Here is a 12,587-nt window from a genome sequence, read left to right as displayed (position 1 = left end):
GGGCAAATCTTGCATAGAGATTTGTTGAACTCAGAGGGGCTTTACTTGAGTGGACCTTTAAATCTGTGCTGAGATCTCTGCACCATCAGGGCCTAAATACCTAAATATTTTTTGGTGGAAGAAAAACCTAAAGTTAAACACCCCAGTATCGCAAACTGTGCTAATTTTACTGACACTCCGCTCCTGTTTGGTTTGTTTATTTGGTCAGAGAGGAGGAGCTGTTCCATTTTTGGGGAGGTTAGTTTTTTCCACACCTGACCTTTACAAGAAAGTTGCATCATTTCCATTGTACGCCTAGGGGGAGTCTATCTACACCTGGGGCGGGGTGGGAGGGTCTATCTAGTGAAATAATAACTCAGACTGGTAGCTAAGACCTTCTCAATGTGAGGAAGCCATGTTGGTTTTTTTAAGAAGGGTAAATATGAACATTCCTGCTGGAATTCTCTTGCAATGTTGCATTTGTGCATTTCAGTTAATGGTTCTCAGTCTTCAGGTGTAAAACGGTTGTGCTCCTAAGTTTCTGGATGCAAAGGAAAAGTACAGCGATAAGGGATTACAGTATTTGCAGAGTGCTTCTTGGGAAGGATGGCCAAATAAGCTTTGATCTAGTGCCAGTTGCAATAATTTTAAATAAGGTCCACTCCTTCAAGGTGTTGTGCACCTGCAGCTCCTTACGATGATTTCTAGGAAAAGGAGGGGTGATCCACTGGCCAAAAGAAGCACTTGGCACCTGTAAAATTGTGATCAGTAGTGGGGGGGAAAGAAGGCCCTAATCCTGCAAAAACCTTACTAGAGTGATCTCATTGGGGTGAATGGGTCTGTTCCTGTCAATCAAGTTTTGCAGGATAAGACCCTTGCATACTCCACTATATTCAATCAACAGCATGTCTTTTGAGTGCTAACCCAATTTCCATATCATTTTAGGGTTATTTTAAAAAAACAGTGCTCTACTACGGTTTTTACACCAACTCTACAATCACGAAAACTGAGAACAACTCTTCCTATAATATGCAGCTGGCCTATATTTTCACTATTGGGATTTATTTCATCATCTGCTTCTTTAGCTTGGTGTACAGGTACAATAACTATATATTCCTCCTGCACTTTAAAATGGATATATTTGTATGAAGACAAAAAAGCTATTAATTAACATTTTAAGAGCGTCTACTAATAGTAGTAATAATATCCTGGGCCACTAGTTTGGACATGCTGCTGTTGACAAATTCCTGTTTCTAGTTCCTGATGGTAATAAAAGAATCTGGTAAAATTAAATACGCTGTCATCAAATTTCCCCAGTTTAGGGCTACGTAGTGTCCAAAGGGCTGCCAGACCCACCAGAATCACTGCAGAGCCACCAATGACCCCCAGAAGAATTCTGGCTCAGTCAGTTGAGTGTAATCCCCTGTTATGAATGCTGCTGTCCATAACTTCCACGAGTGATTTGCTGCATTTAATCAGACGCAGCCATGGCTGACATAGAATAGGGGAAAAGAAGGCAGGAAGTAGGAGGGTATGTAAGGAGACCTGACCATAAAGGGAAAGGGGAGTGACTGTAACTGAACTCTGCATTCACTAATCAAGGAAGGTAGATTTCTGTAGTTTGCAAGACTGATTTCCCTCTCCCCCCCGCGCCCCCTTTTTGGGTCTTTCCTCTCAAAGACTCCCTGCATTTCCCTAATACTGATCTCCTGCATGTAACTTCTACTGCAGCATGGCAAAGTCCTTCCGTAAGAACTTCATCAATCCTCACACTTACTCTGGAAGTGCTGCCAAGCTTCTCTGCATCTGGGACTTCAATATAACCAATGAGAAAGCTGTGAAACTGAAGCAAAGCAATCTCAGTACGCAAATAAAGGTACAGAATGAAATGGGTCAGAAAGAAATCCTCTCCCCGTGTGAGCAGATCTAACTCTCGGTTTGAATGTATGACTTGCTCAAGAAAGTGCCATCTGATACTTCAGAGATCCGACTTCTTCCTGCCCCACTAGTTGACTATGTGAAGCTTTTCTGTTATGAGCCATTTACTTACCTGCCATTGGCTTAGCAACATATTTCTAAAGGACGTCTTTTTTGTCCTGGCAGTTGAATCTCTACAAGTGGCATGAATATTTTCCCATCTCTATTTTTTTCCCCCGAGACCTGCAGCCAAATGGTGGCCTTTAGCTAGAAGGTAGGGGGAGCACTCTGCTCTTTGCCTGGCATTATTTAGTGTACTGCTGATTTAACTGAGATTGTTTCCATATAACATGCTTCTGTCCCTCTTTGTGGCATATCCTACATAGCTGTGCACATGAACGAACAGTTGCCTTGCCCCTAGCTCATGTTTTTCCCTTTATTTTTGTTATACTATTGACTAAGGCCTAATTCGCAAGTGTTTGATTGCAGGAATCCCTGTCTGAAGTGACTCTCGAGGTACTGAACCTTTCTCTAAAGCAGAGAATTGCTCGTATCGCTGTGCATCTGGTGGTTTGGGTGGCTTCCTTGGGAATAGCAGCTGCTTGTTGTGCTGGTGTTTACTTCCTCTCAAGAAATAATCTACAGGTAAGGACCAGGTTTGGTAAACTGCTACCCTAGAAACACAGGCTTCAACATTGGTATGCTGGACTCTTGAGTGCCAATGACTGTTCATGATTAAGGCTTGAAAGACAATAAGGCAGTATAGGTGTTGCTTCTGCCAATACTCTCATATAACCTTCAGTAACTTAGTACTAGGTTAAACAATCAAGGCCTAGAAGGCAGAAGGAAGAATTGCTTAGTTTGGATTCCAGTAGCCTTATTCTGCTAGGTACTACAAAGAAAAACAATGAAAAGACTGAACATGCTATCTCTGGTGCACTGACCTATCTCTGGTGCACTCTAAGGCCCCAATACTGCACTCGGATCTGCGAGTGCCATCCCTTAGCCAGTGTGGCTACAGAGGTCCATCCTAGCAGGTCGGGGCATATGAAAGCCTAACAGCATAGGTTAAATGCAGAGCTGTGACTCTCCACGAGAATGCAGGCAGCGCTGCGTGCAAACTCTTCCACAAAGACCACGCTGAGGGGAGTCTCTCTTGCACTTTATTTTTCTTTCCCTTTAAGTTCCTGGAAGGTAACAAAAGTGAGCTGGAAAACGAGGCTGCCACGCTAGTGCTGCCCATTGTTGTGTCTCTCCTCAACCTCCTCGTCCCCTTCTGCTTCGCCTTGTTTGAACTCCTAGAGAAATTCCAGTATCCCAGACATCAGCTCTACGTCACGGTTATCAGGTATCCAGTGCCATCCTCTCCTAGTTAGCCGCACGAGCTGCCTGAAGCTGGCTGCACATTTTCTGTCGACGGTAAGGCCCATGACAAAAGAGTACTGAAAGCATCAGGGCAGTCACTTCATTCAAAGGACTTGTGACTCCACCTCTAACGCTGCCTGTTATGTACTCGGCGCTCGCTACAGTGCCACAGCCTCAGTGGAGGCAAAGGTATTGTTTCCCTCTCTTCCAGGCATATCCTGGTACACTGGGCTTTGCTCAGCCTGTGGTGCAGACCCCAGGGCGGGAAAGATGGAAAATGGAGGGAGGGTTGGTTACAGCAGTACAAGGTACCAACATCCCTGCTCCACTGAGAGTGTCTTCTAAAGCTGGCCAGGTGGAGCGGCACCATACTTCAAAGCTGACATCCCTAGTGTAGGACAGTGTGCAAATACTGCTGCCTTTGTCCCACATGGAACGTCACACATCTCACTTGCAACATTTGTTTCACAGAATCAAATGCATTAGAAAGGAGTGATGTGCTACTGATGTCACATCCCTCCATGTTTGTTTAACAGGAATCAATATAGTCACTTCTTCTTTGTAGAAATATTTTTCTGAAAATATCCATAATTGGAATCCTCTGCTACTACTGGCTTAACGATGTGGCTACATCGGAGAAAGAGGTAAAGTTTTAATCCCTCATGTATACAAAACTTTGCCATAAAACACGTGGTCAGGAATTAGCCTTAAAACACTTCCATAATATTTTGTCTAAACATCAGGAAATATGTGATCAGTGGAGGAAAAGGTATGGGAAAGATGACAGACTGTTGGGATGAAATTTATAGCCCAGGTGCAGAGGGCTCTTAAGAGAGGGAAGGAATTGTGGCCTTGACATTCTTCAGTTGGATCCAGGAATCTTTGGAGAAACAATTGTTGTGGGGAAAAAAGTCATAGAATGACATTATTCATCCGGCGTAGGTCAGAACTAGCTGTAGCTCACTCTATAGACAGAGACAATGATGAACTCTGTTGTACCGGATCTTAGCACATTTTTGAGCTATATCCTCACTGGGGTTGTTTTGGGAGGCTGTCTGAGGGGGAGGGAAACTAGAGTGAACAAGGATCTGAGCCAGAGCCTCTTGAAGTTTTTCCATTTGTCTTTCAATGAGCTTTGGATCAGGATCCGGAAGTTCAAACACTAGACAGAAGGATTTGAATTAAATACACCCTTTATTTTTCTCTCTTAAAGTGCTGGGAAAGTCTAGTTGGCCAAGATATCTACCGTCTCATTGTGATTGACTTCATATTTTGCTTGTTTGGCTCTTTCTTTGGAGAATTTGTACGAAGGTGAGTGCGATTTCTAGATTATATCCTTACTGATTTGATGTCAACCCTTAAATTAATGCTCAGTTTGTACCCATTATCTGAAAGAGAAGTGTTTTCACATTTACATTTTAGCAGCTTCATCCTATATAGCATAACTCTTGGCACAAATGAAAAATGTTCTTTAGCTTCTGTCATCCATGCAGCATATTCATGAACATCAGTATTTTGCCAAACATATATGTGCTTATTCTTCCATTTGCTGCCTAACTGACAAACGGTGCACACTTTTGCATAATACACCATTAATATAGATCCACATATAGTTAGTTATTGTTACTTATATGCAGGAATTTCCTTTAAAGATTGTTGCAGTTCTATAGTTAATGATTTTGTGTCATTTTCAGAATCATTGGAACTAAATGTTGCAAAAAACTTGGAGTGCCAGAATTTGATATTGCACGAAATGTTTTAGACTTGATCTACACACAGACTTTGGCCTGGTAAGTGATGAGTTTTCATTCATACTTGCTGTAAGATATTATTATTTATTCCTAGAGAGGCACTATGAAAAACAGCCTGATGATGACGTTTGCAATGGATAAGGATATGGCAGGAAATTGCCCTGGGAGACCTCATTGAATTAAGTTTAAGTAGCTTAGGGTTCATTGTATTAAATGAATGATTGATCTATTATTGTGGGCCAGGATTGTATGTAACCTGGTCTTTTGAAGCTACACCCTATTTCCTGATTATTCTTCCCGAGTCTCATGATCAAAGGCCCAAGCTGTATAAAGGAAGGACTGACCTATTCCTAGGTCGGCTAGTTCTGAGCTAAGGCTTCTATGAACCTGTAACCGCAGGAAAACTCTCTGTGGGGTTTGAAGGACTGACTCTTACCAGAGCCATTGTTGGAGTTGGGAATGATCTCTGGGGCGGGGGGAGATTAAAGCTTATTAGCAGGTTTGTAGACTCCTTTATTGTTTTTAATATGTTTTCTCTGTAATGCTTTCACCTTAACAATAAGTGTGTTTTGCTTATAAAGAGCTGTGTGGTAATCTGTAACTGCTGGCAATACACTGGTCACAGCCTTCAGCAAGAAAGCAAAGCACAGACAGAGGCCTGTTTAGGCAGTCTGGCTTGCTAGTGTAGGCAAAGGACTGTGCAGCCTGGAAACAGGCCAGTCAGGAGGGAGAGAGACATGGGTCTTTGCCCAGGAGAGGCGACGGCTAGGAGGTGGGAGCCTAGAGCGGGTCCCATGGTGAACCACGGAAAGGGAATACAGATGCATTTGCCCTGAACTGTGACCACTTTTACAAGTGCTTGGCTACCACAATGGTACAAAAACCTCGATAGAAAGACATTTTAACCTACCTTTTATTAAAATTGTAACTTAAAGGCACTCCCATCTCCTGTTTTTTGTCATCCCCCACTCTGTAGAACATAGGCGTGGGAAGTAGGGGTGGGGTGCTGCAGCACCCCCAGGTTTTATGCGAGGCCGCTGGCCCTGTGCCCCGCTCCCCAGCCGCTGCCTCTGAGCAAAAACCTGGGGGTGATTCCTGTGCCTATGCCTGGCCCAGCCCTCTGCCCGCACTCCTTTCCCCAACCCCTTACCTCACCTGGGGCTCAGGTCCCAGCCACTGGCCCCACTCCCCGGCCGCTGGCCCTGTGCCCGAGGTGTCACACCTGGCCCCACGCCCAGGGCTCTGCTCCTGGGGCCCTGACTGCTGGCCTGGTTCCCCAGCCGCTGGCCCCATGCCCAGCCCTACCCCCTGCTCTCAGGCCTTCGCTCCTGGGGCCTGCCCCGCACCTGGGGCCCCGCTCCTAGGGCTCCACTCCAGGGGCCCCATGCCCATCCCCACAGCTGGGGCCCTGCTCTTGGCCCTGCACGTGGGGTCCTGGCTGCCAGCCCCTGCCCGGGGTTCCACTCCTGGCCCCACACCTGCCCCTAGCTGTGGCCTCGGCCCCCTTACTCCTGTCCGGGTGCCCCCCTCCTGGAGACACCATCCTGCTCCCAGCCTCAGCGGGGGGTGGGGGGGCAAGGGGGCTGGCTTTCAGCACCCCCACTACTAAAAATATTCCAGCGCCACTGCTGCAGAATTGAAATAAAACTAATAACAGTGACTTTATGCAGCACCTACACAAAGTAGTCTTCTTTCTGGCCACAACTGAAAACTTGGGGGTGGAAGGAGGTTGTAGAAGGAGCATCCTGGGTCTTTGATATTATGTCTTACTTCCCTACTGAAGCAGCATCACCACTGAGGCTTTTCTAATATCAGATGGTGTTAGCAACAAGGAGGGAAGGAGTCTGTCCAATGAGCGACAGAATAAGGAAGGTTTCAGAGTAGCAGCCATGTTAGTCTGTATTCGCAAAAAGAACAGGAGGACTTGTGGCACCTTAGAGACTAACCAATTTATTTGAGCATAAGCTTTTGTGAGCTACAGCTCACTTCATCAGATGCATCCGGTGAAGTGAGCTGTAGCTCACGAAAGCTTATGCTCAAATAAATTTGTTAGTCTCTATGGTGCCACAAGTACTCCTGTTCTTTTTGAGAATAAGGAAGGAAATTGTTTTCCAGATTCTAAAAGAATATTGCAAGGGGAGGGTGTAATAAAATGTTTTGCTTTATTTTTAAGTATAATTTTTAAAAAGGTTAATTTATCTAGTAGCAAGTTTTGCTTATTGTTACATTTCACAATATTAATATTACAATAACTTTATCCAAATATATTCTACTTTCATACCATGCAGTAAAAACCAAAGACTGAGTTCTCATACATTTTTGGACTCTTTCTCCCCTACGTTTTTTTTTTTTCTTGTAGGATTGGCATCTTCTTCGCACCTTTAATGCCAGCCATGCAGATTATATCATTTTTTATAATATTTTATGTAAAAAAGGTAAGGAGCTTTATATTTTCTCTTCAAGAACCATGAACCCTAACTAGTCCAACATCAGCAAGAGCAAATTCTTACTTGAGTTTTCAGGAGCAAGGTGGAAGCTTCAGGTTCTCGAAACATGGATTGTTACTGTCAGGAGCCTTGAATGATACTGTATCTATGTACTGCCTCTGCAGAAAAAGCTCTTTGGGGGGGCAAAAAGAGAGGTTAAAGGCAAAATGTGTCAGGTGGAGAGAATGAAGTAGTGAAATGAAAGCTTGGGTGGGTGGGTGTGACACACACACACACACACACACTCTCACACACCAGCCAAAACCAGAAGCCCCCCCATTGTTGTATGCATGACCACACTATTTTCAGTAATTGAACACTTAGACTGTGTCTACACTATGAGTGCTACCGCTGCAGCTGTGATGCTGTAATGTATCCTACACTGAGAGAAGGGGGTTTTCTGTTGATTTGTAGGCAATCCACCTCCCCAAGCGGTAGTAGCAAGATCAGTGGAAGAACTGTTCCATCGACCTAGCCACATCTATACCAGTGGGCGAGGCTGGCTTAACTACGGCGCTCAGGGGTGTGAATTTTTTCTAAATTTTTCTAATTTTTTAGCTAAATTGATCTAAATTGTAAGTATAGACCGCCTGAGTCTACTGCCATAGCATATAGGAGAAGTTGACTTCCGCTGAGTCCTTCTCAAACTCAACAAATATTAAATGTTTTGTGGTCTTGAAATCAGAATTATACCATTGATCAAAACTCCCTTGAACTTTGGGGTTCAGGTGAAATGCCCCTTAGTCTGTTTTTCAAAATCCTGACCAACAGAATCCAGTTTTGCCTCTCGCTATTTGAAAGGCTGTACTTTATAATGATGTAGTATGTTTGTTGCTGGAAGTGCCGTTTGGAAACTGCTGATGAATGCTATTCCTATGAATTTGCTAGGAATTTCAGTTGGATTGACTGAAACACAGGTATTTAAGTGGCATGTAACACAACTCCATCTGTGTGTGTGCATCTTTTTTTTAAAGGTCAGTCTAATGAGGAATTGTCAACCACCTCGCAAAGTCTGGAGAGCTTCTCAGATGACAACGCTCTTCATTTTTCTGCTGTTTTTCCCTTCCTTTACTGGAGTCTTGGCTGTAATGGCGGTCACTATCTGGAGGTAGGAAAGAGCCTCAGCATTCAGTCTTCACTATCTCCAATCTGAATTACACCTTTCACAGAAATCAAACAGGGTAGAGATATTTTAATACATAGTAAAGAAAAATCTGCATTTTCTTCCACTGAAAGCTTTAGAGTGTTGCTCATAAACTGTTCAGGACTCTGAAGAACACTATTGCAAACTCACAGAGTTTAAGTTAATCTCTTGAAAGCTGTGCTCAGCTTTTGAAAGAGAGTGGAAATTGAGACCTTGCGGCTCCCCACAAAGGTCTGAGGGATGAGAAGGAAGCAGAGGAAGGCTGGTACTGGCCTGTGATGTGAGTAATCTAGGTTCATTTCTTTCCTCTGCCACAGACATCCTGTGTGATTTCAGGCAAGTCATATACTGTCCCTTTGCCTCAGGTCCCCATCTGTAAAATGAGAGAGAGTGGAATTTCCCTACTTCACAGGGTAATGTGAGGATAAATGCACTAAGGACTGCGTGAGGCACTCAGATACGATGGTAATGGGAGCCATGTAGGTATGATAGATAGAAGCTGCTATTCCTGTTTGTCCATTTTCCCTACATTCACTTCTGCTCTCCCACCTGGAGGAACAAAAGGAGGCCCAAGAAACAATGCAAGATGTGTGGAGGAAGAAAACTCTTATAAGAAAAATCAGATGAGCTGCAAACCTCTGTTTGGCAGCTTGAGTTTAGTTTGGTTATTACATGAAGCATTTGCTGTTCCAGTCTGGCTCTCCCTCCTCTCTTTCTCTCAGAAGTTTCTGTGACAAACCCATTTCCTCTTTTCTCTTGCAGTTCTCACCCCAGTACAGCAGCCTCACTTGCTAGCTACCAAAAAGTGACTTAAGATCAAGGGCAGGCCCAGAAATCAGGGTTCAAGTGGGATGTTTCCTAATAGTTCTTCCTAAACACTGGGAGGTTTCACTGAATTCAGACTTGCATGGCTTGGCTCCGTTCCGATCTCTGCAAACCAAACCATCCACCTTATCACAAACAGAAACCTTTATTAACCTATCTCATGAATGCTAAGACCTTTTTATTTTTAGTCTGAAAATTATTGCTTTTGCTAGGGGCTGAGTCACATCCTGTTTTTACCAAAAATCGTATCTGAATATTCTTCTACAAAAAATGGGGCGGAAGAACAAGGTGGTGGTGTTGTGGTTTTTATTAAGCATGCATGATGCATCTGTAAAAGCAATGGTTTCTTACATTCATAAGTTTACTGCAAAATCTATGGAGCCTCTACTATGGCAATTAACTTGTTATAACTAGCTAGAGATTTGCACCTGAAAGGCAGTGCTGCCCACTGATCTACTGTGAGAGGGTCTTGTGTCTCTGCTCAGATAGTCAACTGGGCCCATGCTATCGGCCGGGGAGTCACCATGTTATACCAATAAATTAAAAACCAGCAGGATCTTATTAAAGGGAAAAAGGCACAATACCACATTTATTGTGAATACAGAAAGAATCATAGTAAGCAGTTAGTTATAGCTATAACATTCCATTCAATCTCATATTTATTCACACATTCATTCATACAAACACACACACACACAGGTTCTGCAAGGTTGTTATCATAGTTACCAGCCTTAGAGTTGCTCATGCCAAGCCACTGGCCAGGTAGCCTGGACGTGAGGAGGGAGCAGGGCCTTGTCAGATGCTCATCTGATGCTCCTGGAAGTTGGTTTGCAGAATCAGACCCCGAAGTTCTCACTTTCTAGAGTCTATTTTTATAGGAATTTCTTCCTATGCCAGTCTATGGGAATTGCTTCATCATGCTGTTGCTGAATCAATCAGCAGATGGCACATTCCTGACGGCTCCGTGCTGCCAGATGTTATCTTGTTCTTTGGTTCTCCCATTCTGGAGGCTGTTGGGTGGATTCCAGTCTGCCCTCCGGGGGTCCTCTGGTTATTTCCACTTGATGCCTTCTTCAGCCGATGGACACTGGATTCTTAGGCTGGCACCTCCCTGATCATTCAGTTATTATCCACACCAAGCATCCATCCACATACATCCTCTATCTCTGTTTTAATCACAATTGTTAATACAAGAAAAGGGCGGGGAGTCTCTGGGTGCTGTTTCTGTTGTTACAGAGTATTGCTTTGAGTCTCTCTCTGTGTGAATTGCTTTGAGAACAGACTCTGTCTTAGAATGTACTAACGCAATTAGCAGCTTGCAAGTTTCACATACAGAGGGAGAGAAACAGTACCAAAAACCAAGAAACCTCTTAATTAGTAATACCCTGGAATTTAAACTCTGGGGAATCAAACTCATTTGTGATTTTAATACAGAACTTCTTTAATATGATCCAACAACCAGTGTAAAAACTCAAACACAGACATGCAGCAAGCCTTCTATCAGTTAAGATTTGCTCAGGCAGTTACACTTTAGTGAGTTGAACTGCAGGCAGTCTCCCAAGAAGACCTAGTACTCAGCGGCAACGGGTGTAACTAACCCAAGGGTGAAGGTACAGAGGCCCAGAGGAAATGAACTAGCACTTTTTAAAAAATATACTTTGTCTTGTTTTTCCAGGCGGACGCCTTCAAACCAGTGTGGTCCATTCCAAGGCTTGACCTCCATAATTGATGCTGTTTCTGGGTGGATACATATATTGGACAGCTATTCCGGCTTGAAATGGGTGGTGTGGATTTATCGTAACTTAATTGGAAGTGTGCATTTCTTCTTTATCCTCACCGTCATCGTCCTGTAAGTGTCCATAAATGAAACTAGGTGGGGAGAAAGTGAGCGAAACTTCTTCATGAGGTGATCATTTTCTGTGATGCAAATGCAAAGGACATTTTAAATCTTCATTGGTGGAAACAATAAATCTATTGGAATTTAGTGAGAATTTGTGGTATGTGAATAGAGACGCAAAGACAATTTGTTCCATTTTATATGAGGTGCTCAGAGCTCTTTACAAAGCAACCTCACGCTAGCCTTATGAGAGACCATTCTTCAAGTACACCCACTTTATTGGGTATCCAGATTTACAAAGCCTCTTCCCACTAGTGCACTTAAACTTACAAAATAAGCAAATCATCTTGGGTACAACTGATAGAATGGTTTGTTCTTCCAGTTTGAAAGGTAAGCAAATTGATAAGTAAACGGGGCAGATTTACAAAGGCCCAAATGACAGGCCGGGTCTACACTACGAACTTTTGCCAGTATAGTAACGTTGATTAGAGGGTGATTTATTTTTGGTGACATTTTTATACCAGCAAAAGCCCTAGTGTAGATGCAATTATGGGTGGCAGGGGAAGGGGGTCCTTTTGCTAGCATAGCTTCTTTTGTTTCGAGGAACTAGTATAAGTTATGCCAGAATAGAGGGTTTGTTTGGGTTGCTGGCACTGGTAAACTTTTTCTAGGCTGTGGGCCAACACTGCAAAGCCCTTTAGTGCCAGAGATGCAGCTTATATTAACAAAAGGAGTTCATTTGCTGATATAAGCTGCATCTTCACTGGGTTTTGCTGGCAGAGCTTTGTCAGTTAGGGGTGTGATTTCCTACTCCCCCCTTTCCCCCCCCCCATCCCACCACCTCCACACGCTTCCAACCAATGTAGCTATGCCAGCAAAACTTTGTAGTGTAGACCTGGCCTATATCTACGCTACAGACTTCTGCTGGCATAGCTATGTCAGTCAGGGGTGTGATTTGTAACTAGCACAGCCTGTGCCAGAAAAAGCCCCTATTGTAGGTGCAGTTATACCACTGACACGGTGCTTTTTACCTGACAAGCTTGGTTAACTGCTGTACCGGAACAAAGCATGGGTAGGCTGGTATAGCTGCATCTGCACTAGGAGCCCTTTGCTATTTTATACTGGCATTCCCATACACCAGCAAAGCACTTCTAGTGTAGATTTGGCCCTAGTAGAGACCTGGCTTTGGCATGTAATTCCCATTGGCACCTAACTGCCAGTTGTGCCTTTGAAAAGCAATCCCAAAGTGTAGGCATATTCCAATATTTGTGATTCTGTTCATA

General features: G+C 43.8%; 1 protein-coding gene across 3 annotated transcripts in view; it reads left to right on the top strand.

The window, feature by feature from the left end:
* TMC5 (transmembrane channel like 5) overlaps window positions 1–12,587 on the top strand; it is a 55,076-nt gene that overhangs the window by 24,070 nt on the left and 18,419 nt on the right. For all 3 annotated transcript variants that reach the window (XM_074965366.1, XM_074965367.1, XM_074965368.1), the window contains 10 exons: window positions 925–1,076; window positions 1,711–1,855; window positions 2,386–2,541; window positions 3,081–3,244; window positions 3,827–3,905; window positions 4,475–4,572; window positions 4,956–5,051; window positions 7,372–7,447; window positions 8,473–8,606; window positions 11,143–11,316. In XM_074965366.1, the coding sequence (XP_074821467.1) occupies window positions 925–1,076; window positions 1,711–1,855; window positions 2,386–2,541; window positions 3,081–3,244; window positions 3,827–3,905; window positions 4,475–4,572; window positions 4,956–5,051; window positions 7,372–7,447; window positions 8,473–8,606; window positions 11,143–11,316 (1,274 nt within the window). The remainder of the gene's footprint in view (window positions 1–924; window positions 1,077–1,710; window positions 1,856–2,385; window positions 2,542–3,080; window positions 3,245–3,826; window positions 3,906–4,474; window positions 4,573–4,955; window positions 5,052–7,371; window positions 7,448–8,472; window positions 8,607–11,142; window positions 11,317–12,587) is intronic.

The sequence above is a fragment of the Natator depressus genome, chromosome 10 (genome assembly GCF_965152275.1).
Source record: "Natator depressus isolate rNatDep1 chromosome 10, rNatDep2.hap1, whole genome shotgun sequence".
NCBI classification, from domain to species: Eukaryota; Metazoa; Chordata; order Testudines; family Cheloniidae; genus Natator; species Natator depressus.
The sequence above is the reverse complement of the archived record's forward strand: the minus strand, read 5'-3'. Positions and strand labels throughout refer to the sequence as shown.